Genomic DNA, 13343 nt, shown 5'->3' on the forward strand with positions numbered 1-13343 from the left:
TGGGGACGGGATGGAGAGGGAAGGTTCTGGAAGCTCCTGCTGCTCTCCACTCCCCACCCTGGCCCCACTCTTCCTTACGCCATTTGCACTTCCACCCCGCTCTGCCCCTTGACCCTTCTACCCGTTCGCAGTATCTGTCTTCCCGGCATCGCTCCCTTACTTCTCTCCTCTTTCCCTCTCCATCCTTCTTCCTCCTTTTCTCTTTTCTGTGCTGACTGCCTCTCCTCCCTCCTCACCCTCCTGGACCTGTGTCCCCTCCCCTCTGCCCCTCCCTGCCCTCTTCCCTCGGCACCCACCAGTGGCTGGGCCTGGAACACCGGTCTGTTTGCAGCAGGACTCAGAACTCCTTGGATTCTGCCCTAGACAGTCCGCTTACGGCCAAGAGGGCACAGGGAGCTTGGGGAGGCATGATGGCAGCACAGCCAGGCCAGGGCCACCGGTGTGACAGGTCCCCCACTGCCCTCCCAGCCCCCACCCTCCTCCTGCTTCAGGACCTCCCCCCTTGCCCCCTTCCTAGGAAGGGCACGTCCCACTCTGCACTGGACAGCTGTCCTGGGCCGGGGCCAGCCATACCTCTGGGCAGGAAGCTCAAACTTTGCCATTTCTGGAGCTTGGGAGGGGAAGATGGCAGAGAGGAAGCCACAGAGTGTTGGCAGCTGCTTCTCCCCCGACCCTTGTCCCCAGTCTGCTCCCTCCCACTCAGGGTCCCTGCCCTCTTCTCAGTTTATCCCTAAACTCTCTGGCAGGGACCAGGGTCCCCAGCTGGCCAAGCTGGAGCTCTAAATGGGTAGCAGAGCTGTTCTCTTGGGAGTCTGACACAGGCTCAAGGCAGGAGGGAACAAACGGCTTTGGGGGCCCTGGCCCCATGGAGAGATGGCCAGGGCAGCTGAGCGTGCTCCTGTCCTGACCCCTGGACCCCTCAGCTTCTCACTGTGTAGCCTCAACCAAGCCACTCCTTTTCTCCAAACCTCATCTTGGAAAAGGGGAACAGCTCTCTCTCTCCCAGCCGCCACCGTGAGGCCTGCGCAGGTGTGAATGCATTTTGTAAACTGGCGGGTGCTGTCCCGCAAATGTCAATAACTAACACGGATCGAACACTTACTACATGCCAGGCTGTTCGAATGTTTTATGTCTTTTTAATCCTCTTTACTACCCTATGAGGTGTGTGCTATTATTGTCCCCATTTTACAGATGAGGAAACTGAGACCCAAGTTCACACAGTTACACTTAACCACAGCACTTTGCTGGCAGAGGTGGTAGGGGTGGTGGGGTTACAAGCTGCGCTCGCCTGCTGGGAGGTGCAGCCAGGGGACCCCGTGTAACGGCTGCTCTCCTCGTCCAGCCTGCGAGGTAAACCTGACGCTGGATGACAGGCTGGACTCCCAGGGCGTCCTCAGCACCCCGTACTTCCCCAGCTACTACTCGCCCCGAACCCACTGCTCCTGGCACCTCACGGTGAGACCCCATCCTGCCTGCCCACCTGTCCTCTGCCCCAAGCACAGCACCGGTCCCTGGTAACCCGGGATGAGAGCGGGCAGTGTCCTGCTTCTGCTGAAGCGCCCACAGGCTGAGCCCTGGGTACCAATCCTGCTAGGGTGGAGAGGGGTATGGGCGAGGTCTCCCTCTGTGGATCACAGCAATGCCTGTTTGTTGAGTGACTGACAGACTTTAGCCCCACCTGGGATTCTATGTCTCCTTCTCTTTGTTGTTAGGGAGGTGGGTTCACCAATCTGGCCACACCCCATGGGCCACCTGATGGCCCGCTCCTCCCTCCCAGGTGCCCTCTCTGGACTACGGCTTGGCCCTCTGGTTTGACGCCTACGCACTGCGGAGGCAGAAGTATGATTTGCCGTGCACCCAGGGCCAGTGGACGATCCAGAACAGGAGGTACTACTTCCTCTCCTCCCTCCAGCTTCCTTTCCTCCCTCCCCCTCCCTCTCCTCCCTCCCCTACAGGTGACCCCCTCATTGGAAGCCCAAGTCCCCAGCCTCAGAGGGACAGCAGGGAGAGCCAGCAGAGGCTGGGGCTGGTGTTGGGCCTGTTGTCCTCGTCCCGGTCCCCCGCTGTGGCCCCAGCTTCCTCTCTAGCTACCCCAGCAGTCTCAGACACTCTTGGTCATCAGACACCTTGGATGTTGGTTCTAATTACAGCAAAATAGTCTCATCTCCTTGGGTGCTGTAACCCCCTCTGGCACCCTCAATTCTTCAATAAAATGATTCCAGAGCCAAAGGACTCATGGGCACTTCGGTGCCTTCCCCCTAAACCCAAGGTGTACAATCCAAGGGGCCTCTCCCTTATTATGACCCCCTGATGCACAGCCAGGTCCAATCCCATTGCACAGGGTAACATGGAAATCACGGGTGCCCTGGATCCCCCGAATCCCCAACAGGGCACTTGCCCTCTTCCCTGCTCTTGCCCTTGCCCCCTCTGGTAACTAAGTTTCTGACAAAGAAGTGAGTCCTTCCAGGGATGTGAGCAAGAGACAGCAGAGTTAGGCTAAGCGACCACCGTCACCAGGGTCACTATGGCATGAGGCCAATAAGTGCCCCCTGGGCCTGGCCACCAGGAGGCCATGGGTGTTGCCAGCAGCTTCAGAGGCCTGGGGTGGGCAGGGAGGCAGGGAAACAGAGACAGGGTATATGGACAGGTTTTCATTTGTCTGGGAAGAAAAGAGAACTAGGCAATTCAAGGAAGGGGCATTTAAGACAGGAGAGGTTCCGTATCTCAAATGTGTGGATCATCCCAGCATCCCCAGAGGGAGAGAAGGAGGCTCAGGTACAGGTAATATTGTTTAGAGGGTGGAGGGTGGGCAAGAGGAGAGGGAGGCCCTCCCACGGCTCCATTGTTGGGGAGCAGAGGTTTGGGGAGAGAGAAGAGGAATATTGAAGCAGCGATGGCAGAGCCAGGGAGACCCTTCCCCTGGGAATCCAGGGTGAAAACGGTCATCGTGTCAGCGTCAGGAAAGAGGAGACTACCCCTCATCACAGACTGGGCTCTGCCCTCCCTTCCAACCCCAGAATTCTGGGGGCTTAATGGGTTGAGAGTCTAGTATGCAAGATTCATCATTTCTTGGTTTCACAGAGTTTGAATATCCAAGATGCCAGTCTTGGAAGATGCCAAAATTGGAAGGCTCTGGGGCTCTAGAATTCTTGGATTTCTGGGGTCTGAGTTCCCATTCACCAACACTTGTAATTTGCTTGTTGGTTGATCCTATTCAAAAGGATCATCCAGACAAAAGGTGACAGAGAATGACAAGGTTTGCTTGACTCCCTTTTTGCAATTTATCTGGGACTAGGATTAAAGGAAAGGAGAAGAATTACCCATGGTATGATTTAGGACTATGCTGTTGGGGGTGACATGGGAAGTGACTTTGGGCCTGTGCTGCTGGGGGTGACATGGGGTGTGACTTCAGGCCTGTGCTGTTGGGGGTGACATGGGGTGTGACTTCAGGCCTGTGCTGTTGGGGGTGACATGGTGAAGCAGTGGCTTCAGGGCTTTGCATTTGGTGATGATATGCTGATGGAGTGTGACATCAGGCCTGTGCTGCTGGGGTGACATGCTGGTCCGGTGACATCAGGTCTGTGCTGTCTGGAGAGAAGGCATCTGTAGCATGATGGGGGCACCTCTGGGAATGGCTGCCCTGACCCTCATGGAGCTCCCTTGGGGCTGCCTTGCTGCTCACTTAGGCTGAGGATGGCTGGCCTCACCCCCGCTCACAGGAACCCGCAGGGTGACGCTGAGATGGATCCATGATTCACAGTTCTGCGAATGATGAGAACATGTTTTCCTGCCTCCCGCCCTACCCCAGAGCTGAACTTTATGTCTCAGGGAGGCTCAGAAAGGAGAAGGAACAGTCTTGGGTCTGACACCCCCATCTCATCCCTCACCCCCATGGCAATTCCATTTGCCAGAGGTGGGGCCCCAGCATTCAGGGGTTGTGGGGAGTTCAGTGGCCTGGAGTTAGGGGCTAAGACAGGTGTTCAGTGCATTGGCCCAACAACCTGTGTGGTCATTGGCACCGTTCCCATTTCCCAGAGAAGAAAATCAAGGCTCAGCAGGATTAGGTAACACGCAGATAGGTCCACAGTTGGGGTCTCTCCCATACCCCACCAGCCACAAACAGCAGGCCAAAGGATGCTCCACCCCATGCTTCCTGGGGGAGGGCCCTCCTCCCTCCCTGATGCAGTCGGGCAAGGGTCTGGGAACTGGGGAGACAGGGACTTCGTGAGCTACCCTTGGGTAATGACAGAGAGAGTGTGGAACACGGATGGGAGAATCTTTTCCCTAATCCAAAGGAATGATGCCTCAATGGTGAATTTGAGGCGCTAGGACAGCTTCCAATGGGGTGGAGGGATCTCCCCAGAGTCTCTGAGCACCATTGAGCTATAGAACGTGTGGGCTGGACTGGTCCTAGCACCCAACCTATGGTACAGGTGGGGAAACTGGGATCAGCGATGGTTAAAAGGACTTGGCCTTTTGTCCCTGTCTTTTCTGCCTTTCAGTGGTGGAGATGGACGTCAGGGTGTAGCTAAGCGGTGGCTGGGTGGTGAGGATGAGGCCTGGCAGTTCCCCGTGCCCCCATAGCTCCCCTCTCTCTGTCCAGGCCTCCCTTGCCACATGGGGGTGGAAGTGCTCAGTGGAATCTGGCGTCAGGGTTTGCATGGATCTCTAGATGCGCTCCCTTCCTTGTCTGTGAAACAAGGGGTTCAGGCCAGCCCCAACCTTTGATTACTTACCCATCAGGGAGATGCTGTCTCCCATACAAGTTGCGTTTATTAATTCCTGGCCAAAGGCCATTCCAAGTCAGGCTGGTGAGGCAGAAAGTGCTTTAGTGTCGAAACCAGACAGGCCAAGGCTCAGCACCTGTCTCCTCTGCTTCCTACCTGGGCGAGGACTTAGATCTCCCAGCCTCAGGTAACTCATCTGAAAAAAGGTCGTGAAAGAGACCCCCGCCCTGGGAAGACTAAATGAGACAGTGCATGGAGAACACTGCACACGTGGGCGTGGGTCAAGTGCAGCGACCCTGCGTTCCTCACCGGCCGTCACTCCGCTCTGGGCAGGCACAAGCTGAGGGGTTTACGGTGCTGGCTCTTTCAGCCTCAACAACCCAGCGAGGAATCACGTGCCTGTACAGACTTCATAGACCAGTGAGACACCCAAGACAGAGACACGAAGTAATTTGCACAAAGTCACCCAGCTTGTTGAGCCAGACCTAAGGCCAGGCAGCCTGATCCGGAGTGCACGTGGGTGCACAGATGCATGTCTGTGTGCGTGCGTCCATGCATGTCTGTGCACGTGTGTGTGCATGTGTGTGTGGTCCACGTGTGCGATTCTTCCCTCTGGGCCTCTAGTGGCCCATGCCAGCTGGTGACTCCCTCAGCCATCCCCAGCCAACCCACCGGCATCCGGATGGGGGGATGGATGGTTTCTGTGGCTGTCCCACCAGCTGCAGAGTGGCCTGGGAAGTCCCAGCCCTTTCTTCTCAGACTTTCATTAAGGGTCCAGGATCCCCAGGGGCACACTCTTGTCCCCTCCCCGCAGACTCCTCCTGTGCGAATGACTGTGGAAGGGAAGGCAGAGGTGGTACCTGCGAACCATCTGCACTGGGACACCGTGCCCTCTAGTTATGATCATGGGCGATAGTGATCATCCCATGTAGATGCTGAGAAATTCTTAGAATGAGCGATGTTGGAAATCTGCTTGTGTGGGTGGCAAAGACATAGGTCTAGGGAAGAGCAGATTTTCAGACAAGGCACTTTAGGGAGGGGGAGGTGCAGTCCTTTGGCCCAGAATGCCCATTGATGGAGAGGGTGTGTCAGGGGAGAGGGTATCTTAACCCTCAAGTGCCAGCGTAGTGATGAGGAAAGGCTGGCCTGGGCCTCCCACGGGCTGAGCATCCTTAGGCACCTCACCTGACTCCTCTGAGCCCGTGGTGCCTCCTTCACCCCGACCTACCTGCTGTCTACCTAGCTTCTCCTGGTGCCCACTTGAGCCCAGCTGAGGCCTCATGCCCTTGAGAGGCCTGAGGGTGGTAGAAGGACTTGGCCTGTGAGATCTGACCACGGCTGCTCCGTTTAGCAGAAGCCACTCTCACGGGCTGCCACCAAAGCACAGGCTTCCCCCTTTCTGGGAACCTGCCTCCTGCCAGCTTCCTCTCCTGTGACATCACTTCTCTTGTGATCCGCCCCACCATTTCCACTCACTCCCAGCCAGTGGGGACAGGCAGAATCATGGGTTCCCTAGGCCAGCTGAAGCCACCCCCGACCTGGCCTGGCCTGGCTATTGGGTGGCCCTTGTGTTCTCTGGAGCCCTGGTGGCCAGTACAGCCGGCAGCCACAGACGCTCAGTGAGAATTTCAGTGTGGCTGACCTGAGCTGGGCTGGCCATGCAGGAGAGCGCCCGCTACTTCCTCCATGAGCTCACAACCTGACGTCAGCAGGTGCTTCAAAGAAGTCATTTCCTATGCATGCCTTAAACCATGCCACAAGGGAGATATGATCACTCATTTTACAAATGTGAAAACTAGAGCTTGCTGAGGGTGACCCAAGGTCACACAGCTTGTTCCTGGGGCAAAGTCAGGCTGTCAGTTCAGCTCTGCAGCCCCAGGTCCAGAGCTCTGGCCATGCTGGGTGATGCTCTCCTCCCCTCTTCAGCACTTGCCTTCTGTGACCCTCCTTCCCCTTTAACCTGTTTGTAGGTAAGGGCATGGTGGTGTGCACTCATCCACCCATGCACCCTTCCTTCCTTCTTCCTTCTTGTGTTCTCCCCACCCTTCCATCCATCCACCCATCCATGCATTTATCCCTCCAGGCAGTACTTCCTGACAGGTCCCTTCCTGACAGGGTACCTCCTGGATGAGGCAAGAAGGAAATATTCCCCATATTCAACGAGGTGAGGAAGCAAGGCAGGCCACACGGTGCAAAAATGTGCCTTCAGACACTCAGTACTTTGTAGCCGAGATGAATTGGCAGGCATCGCAGCAGTCAGGCTTCTGGTGCTTCTTGGAGAGGGCTAGAGAGGAGCACTTGATGGACAGGAGGCCCTGGAGAGCCAGAGAATGTGCACCCTCTCCCAGAAAGCTCTGCAGCAGAAACAGAAAACTCAGATGCACCAAGGGGCCAGGCCAGGGCTAGAGCCTATGACGGGGGTAGTTTTCCAGGCTCTTTTCTTTCTTTCCTTCCTTCCTTCTTTCCTTCCTTCCTTCTTTCTTTTTTCTTTCTTTCTTTTCTTTCTTTCCCTTTCTTTCTTTCCTTCCTTCTTCTTCTTCCTCCTTCTCCTCCTCCTCCTCCTTCTCCTTCTTCTCCTTTTCCCTTCTTCTCCTTTTCCCTTCTCCCTTCCTCTTCTTCTGTTTCTCCTCCTCCTCTTCTTTCTTCTTCTTTTTCTTCTTCCTCTTCTTCTCCTTCTCCTCCTCCTTCTCCTTTCTTCCTCTTCATCTTTCTTCCTCCTCCTCCTCCTTCTTCCTCCTCTTCCTCCTCTTCCTCTTCCTCTTCTCCTTCTCCTTCTAAAGGAGCAAGAATCTGGATTATTATGTGAAATTAGCTCGAGACTCAATGAAGCAATTTCTACACGCTGCATAAACACATTGTCTTTATGCTGAGTGACTCCCCCTGGGCCACTAGATTTCAGCCCCTGCCTTGAATTCCTCTCTGGTGCTTTCTAAGCAGAGGCTTGTCCTAGGGGTCCACCACCTCTACCCCTGCTCCAGGCCTCCAGAGTGAGAACCAAATGCCACCCAGGCAGACAGTTTCCCGGGTACGCGGTGAAGCCTTGGGGAAAGGTTGCTGCCAGCTACAGGCTGGTTCTAGGACTCTCCCGGGAGGTTAATAGAGAGAACTTCCTGTAGCAGGCACAGGTGCCTTTGCCTTACAGCCCCTGCCCAAGGCTTGGGTGACACTGCAGCCCTCCACGCAGTTGCTTCTAGGGTGAAACGTTCCACTCCCCTCCAACCCCGGCTTGGGTTCCTTCTCTGTCTCTCCACAATCTCCCTGTGACTGTGGGGGGGACACCCCAAGGCCCATGGGATGTGCTTGACTCCTCATTCCCCGGACCAGTCCTTTGCAACCCCTGGCTCCCCTGTCTACTTCCTGAGGTCCTTCTGTGAGGAAAACAATCCATGATAACTTTATAAACAGACATCAAAACCAGGGTTTCCTGGGTTTTACGAGGGCAAGAGGGCCGGGTTTGCTCAGGGGCGCCCCCTGGCGGTGCCTCATCCCCCACCGGCCCTGCTGGGCTGGGGGAACCACGGTGGGAGGCAGCGGCTCCCAACCTGCTCTGTCTCAGGACCCAGTTACTCTCTGCAAAATGACTGAGCACCCTAAAGAGTTGTTGCTTATACAGGTTATAGATCTATACCTGTAGCATTAGAAATTGGAACAAAATTTTAAAATGTTTATTAATTCCTTTAATGTAATTATCAGCCCATTACACATTTGAATATAAATAATATTCTATGCAAATTAGTTGCATTCTCCAAAAGTAAAAAACATTTAGTGGCAAGAGTACTGTCCTTTTACATTTTTGTACATTTCTTTAACAACTGGCTTCACAGACCACAGGCGGGACCTTCGAATCTGCCTCCGAGTTCCATCAGTCCCGATGTCACACAACACGTAGTCTCTGGAAAACTCGTCTGTCACCTTATGAGAGAATGAGGGCAAAAAAGGCAAATGACATCTGAATGTTACTAAAAAAAAATGACTTTTGGACCCCAGGGGGTCCCCTGACTGTGCTCTGAGAACTGCTGGTTGGTGTAAGGGTAAGATCGTGATCACTGTGGCCAGATAGACTTATGGGGGTGCCAGAGTCTAGGCCAAGTCTGTGGAGGACATGGGGGATGTAGGGGGCTCAGACCTCAGAGCTACTGGTGCAGTGGGAATCAGGATCCCTCCCGCCAAGCAAGCTAGGTGAGCTCTTCTGGGCCCTGAGGCCAGATTCTGACGACACCTTGGCTCCTGCGCTCATGAGCCTCATCTGTAAAATGGGATGAGAGCAATTCCTCCCTCCCTGGGCGGAGGTGCTGCTTGAAACTCAGAATCCCCATGCAACGAGGCCTTGTGATGCCATAGCTGATGAGGCTCAGCCCCAGCCACACACCTTGAGATGTTAAAACAGCCTCAAAGCTCATCTTCAGCTGTTCAGTGGCTGGTGAATTGATTAACTTATTGAATGGTTAAGTGCTTACCACGTTCTAGAAGTTCTGGGGAAGTGCCTGGCCCCTGGGAATCATGGCTGGCTCCGAGGGGTTTGGATTTGCTGTGGGGTATCTCCATCGGCCCTCAGGGGTATTCCTGATGCTCTCTGGATTTCCTTCTGCTTTCTCTGCCAGGGGCATTTTCAGCTCTCCCTGCAGATTTTCAGCCTGCGCCCTGTGTGTGTTTTCCCCATCTGCAAAGCGCTCTGATTTGCTCTGTGGCAGGCATTTCTATGAGCTGAGGAAGCTGTCCCCGTCTGTTCTGCAAGCGTGTCCCACCTGGGATGAAAAGGAACCCCCGGCGGCTGTGGAGGGAGGGTTCCACTGTTCTCGGGGAGTGGTTACACCCACTCTGTGAAGGCACGCCGCTGCCCACTTACTCTGGGGGACGAGGTGCGCCGGACTCTCTGCAGGAGGAGCCCCTGGACCTATGACCTAGAGATGGGAGGGCTCCTACCTGTTCTCTGGTAGGAGAGAAAGACTCAGCCTCTCTGGAGGTTCCCCCACCTGCTCTGTTTAAACAAGTGTATCTTCTTGGTGGTGTTGTGGCAGGGGAGCAGGGGCGGTGTTGTCCAGCAGGGATGTGAGGGTGCTCCCACAGCTGGGGGTGGTCCCACCCCATGAGGCCATGCACGGAGAAGGTGCTGCCCATCAGCACTAAGTTACTGGTCATGGGAGAAGGACTGGTCCTTCCCTCAAACCCACAGTGTCACAAGGAGGCAGGAAGGATGGTGCCTAAACGGGGAGCACTGCTGCCCCCTCGTCCCACACCAACCTCAAGGCGAATAACCTTGCACATCTGTGGACAGTAGGCCAGTCAAGGGCTTTTGCCTTGACTGACACATTGAAGCCTTTTGTCAGATTCAAGGTCAACAGAAATAATTTTTCCTTCCCTCCCTCCCTCCCTCCCTCCCTGCCTCCCTTCCTTCCTTCCTCTCTCTCTCTCTCCCCCTCCCTCCCTCCCTCCTTTCTTTTTTAGATGTAGTTTCGTGCTCTTATTGCCCAGGCTGGAGTGCAATGGCACAATCTTGGCTCACCAAAACCTCCACCTCCTGGGTTCAAGTGATTTTCCTGCCTCAGCCTCCAGAGTAGCTAGGATTACAGGCATGCGCCACCACACCCGGCTAATTTTGTATTTTTAGTAGCGATGGGGTTTCTCCATGTTGGTCAGGCTGGTCTCGAACTCCTGACCTCAGGTGATCCACCCACCTCGGCCTCTCAAAATGCTGGGATTACAGGTGTGAGCCACTGCTCCTGGCCAATTTTTCTTGTTTTATGAGGGAGGAAAGTGAGGCTCAAAGAAGGACCCTGACTTGCTAGAACCTCACAGTTCACAGGTCACTGTGACTAGAATTGAGTTTTATCTGGCAGGCAATGGGAAGCCATTGAAGAATTTTGAGCAGGGGAGTGATATAGCCAGGCTACTTTCTAGAAGATAACTCTGGGGGTGAACAGTCACCCAAGGGAGAAATCAGGGCAGAGGAGGCGCAGTGGGGGTGCAGCTCCCCCTGCCCCTCTGGCTGCCCTGTCCTTGCTCTGTGCACGGGACCCAGGAGACCAGCCAGTGCAGCCCTGAGTTGTGTCTGATTTCCCCCAGGCTGTGTGGCCTGCGCATCCTGCAGCCTTACGCCGAGAGGATCCCCGTGGTGGCCACGGCCGGCATCACCATCAATTTCACCTCCCAGATCTCCCTCACAGGGCCTGGTGTGCGGGTGCACTATGGCTTGTACAACCAGTCGGACCGTGAGTATGGGCAGCCGGGGGAACCCCCTGCAGTGACTCCCTGCCTCTTGGCCATCCCTGGAACCACCAAGGGGGCTGTAGGCAGCTGCTTATGAGGCCGAACAAAAGGGGGGGGGGAGAGAGAGAGAGAGAGAGAGAGAGAGAGAGAGAGAGAGTGTGTTTGTGCTTGCACAAATTTATGCAGCTTTGTGTGTGCCCACGTGTGCAAGGCAGCCACACGGGTTTGCAAGAATACACACTCATACATAGCCTGTGCGTGTGTCTGGATATGTATGTGTGTTCTGTGCATGTGTCTGGATATGTATGTCTGCTTGGAATGTGTACACGGGTGCCCAGGAACACATGGTGCCTGTCCATGTGTGTGTGAGTGAACGGGTGCATTCATGTCTTTGTGCGCCTTTGGGGCTATGCATGGCCTAACGGCGCCCTCCCTGCCTCCACGGTCCCCTGTGGTTTCGCAGCCTGCCCTGGAGAGTTCCTCTGCTCTGTGAACGGACTCTGCGTCCCTGCCTGTGATGGGGTCAAGGACTGCCCCAACGGCCTGGATGAGAGAAACTGCGGTGAGCAACCCGCCTGCGCATCCCTCCTCTTCCCGCCAATCCCTCCTCCCTCCTCACCTTCCCTGCTCTGAGCTGAGTGGAGACCCCACTCCTACATGTAGCTTCCATTATCAACACCCAGGAAGTGGGGTTCTCTCACTGTGCGGGGGTGGCAAGATGACACCACCTCGTGGGACAGTGGCAGGGACAAGTGGGGAGCCAGGTCTCCTGACTTCCAGCTCAGGGCTATCACCCCCACCCCTGTCCCAGCCAGCCTTCCAAGAAGGAACAGAATGGGTGAGGGAGATGTCCCCCTCCTCTGCCCTGTCAAAGGTTTAAATATGTGGGAAGAGGGAAGCAAGATGTTCATGGCCGGGGGGATGATCCTGCCACGGTGCTGGGGGAGGTGCCTGATATTCGGAAACTGAACATCTGGCTTCAAGTTCTGGCTCAGCCAAGTGACCTTGGACAAGTCACCTCATCTGTTTCCACCAATGAAATGGGGTATCTCACAGGGTTGCTGTGAAACTTTGGGTGTAAAATAGCAGAGAAAGAGGCCGGGCGCAGTGGCTCACGCCTGTAATCCCAGCACTTTGGGAGGCCGAGTAGAGCGGATCAACTGAGGTCAGGATTTCAAGATCAGCCTGGTCAACATGGTGAAACCCTATCTCTACAAAAAGTACAATAATTAGCTGGGTGTAGTGGCAGGAGCCTGCAATCCCAGCTACTTGGGAGTCTGAGGCAGGAGAATCGCTTGAACCTGGGAGGTTGCAGTGAGATTGTGCCATTGCACTCCAGCCTTCATGACAAGAGTGAGATTCCGTCTCAAAAAAATAATAATAATAAAATTAAATTAAATTAAATTAAATTAAAATAAAGTAGCAGTGAGAGATTTGTGATCGGTAATGTGCAATACAGCACACCTTCCACAGGCATCGCCAAGCCCCAGCTGGCTCCTCTGGCTTCCTCCCACCTGTCCCCTCTCTGTATCTCCACACAGTTTGCAGAGCCACATTCCAGTGCCAAGAGGACAGCACGTGCATCTCACTGCTTAAGGTCTGTGACGGGCAGCCTGACTGTCTCAACGGCAGCGATGAAGAGCGGTGCCAGGAAGGTAGGGCAGGGCCTGGCTGAGTGTCTGGAGGGACACCAAAGGCAGTCTAGGCCTGCTACATGCTTCAGCAAAGGTTTCTAGCTTCTTGTCCCAACACCCACCAACCCCTCTGTATTTACACCTGTATATCTATCCATCCATCCATCCATCCATCCATCCATCCATCCATCCATCCATTCATCTATCTTCTGGTCTCCAATCACCCTGTCTGTCCATCGATTCATACAGCTACCCATTTATCCATGCATCTACTGACCTTTGCAACCACTGATCTTCCTATCATCAAACTGTCAATCTACCCACTTATTAGTTTGGCTGACTACCTGCCTGTAATGGCCACTGTTCCATCCATCTGTCCATCCATCCATCCATCATCCATCCATCATCCATCCATCATCCATTCATCCATCCATCCACCCATCCATCATCCATCCATCCATCCATCCATCCATCCATCCATCCATCCATCATCCATCCATCATCCATCCATCCACCCATCCATCATCCATCCATCCATTCATCCATCAATCTATCCATCATCCATCCATCCATCCATACATCCATCCATCATCCATCCATCCATCCATCATCCATCCATCCATCCATCCATCCATCATCCATCCATCCATCATCCATCCATCCATCTACCCATCCATCCATCCATCCATCCATCCATCCATCCATCCATCCATCCACCCATCCACCTACCCATCCACTGATCTCCCTAGCACCCTGTCTATCCACTGGTCCTTAC

At 54.6% G+C, this 13343-nt stretch overlaps 1 protein-coding gene across 3 annotated transcripts in view; it reads left to right on the forward strand.

Annotated features, from left to right (window-relative positions):
- Nucleotides 1–13343, forward strand: part of TMPRSS6 (transmembrane serine protease 6) — a 39188-nt gene that overhangs the window by 19555 nt on the left and 6290 nt on the right. For all 3 annotated transcript variants that reach the window (XM_045363696.2, XM_005567384.4, XM_045363697.2), the window contains 5 exons: nt 1343–1455; nt 1778–1887; nt 10791–10936; nt 11398–11496; nt 12476–12589. In XM_045363696.2, the coding sequence (XP_045219631.2) occupies nt 1343–1455; nt 1778–1887; nt 10791–10936; nt 11398–11496; nt 12476–12589 (582 nt within the window). The remainder of the gene's footprint in view (nt 1–1342; nt 1456–1777; nt 1888–10790; nt 10937–11397; nt 11497–12475; nt 12590–13343) is intronic.

This window comes from Macaca fascicularis, chromosome 10, assembly GCF_037993035.2.
Source record: "Macaca fascicularis isolate 582-1 chromosome 10, T2T-MFA8v1.1".
NCBI lineage: Eukaryota > Metazoa > Chordata > Mammalia > Primates > Cercopithecidae > Macaca > Macaca fascicularis.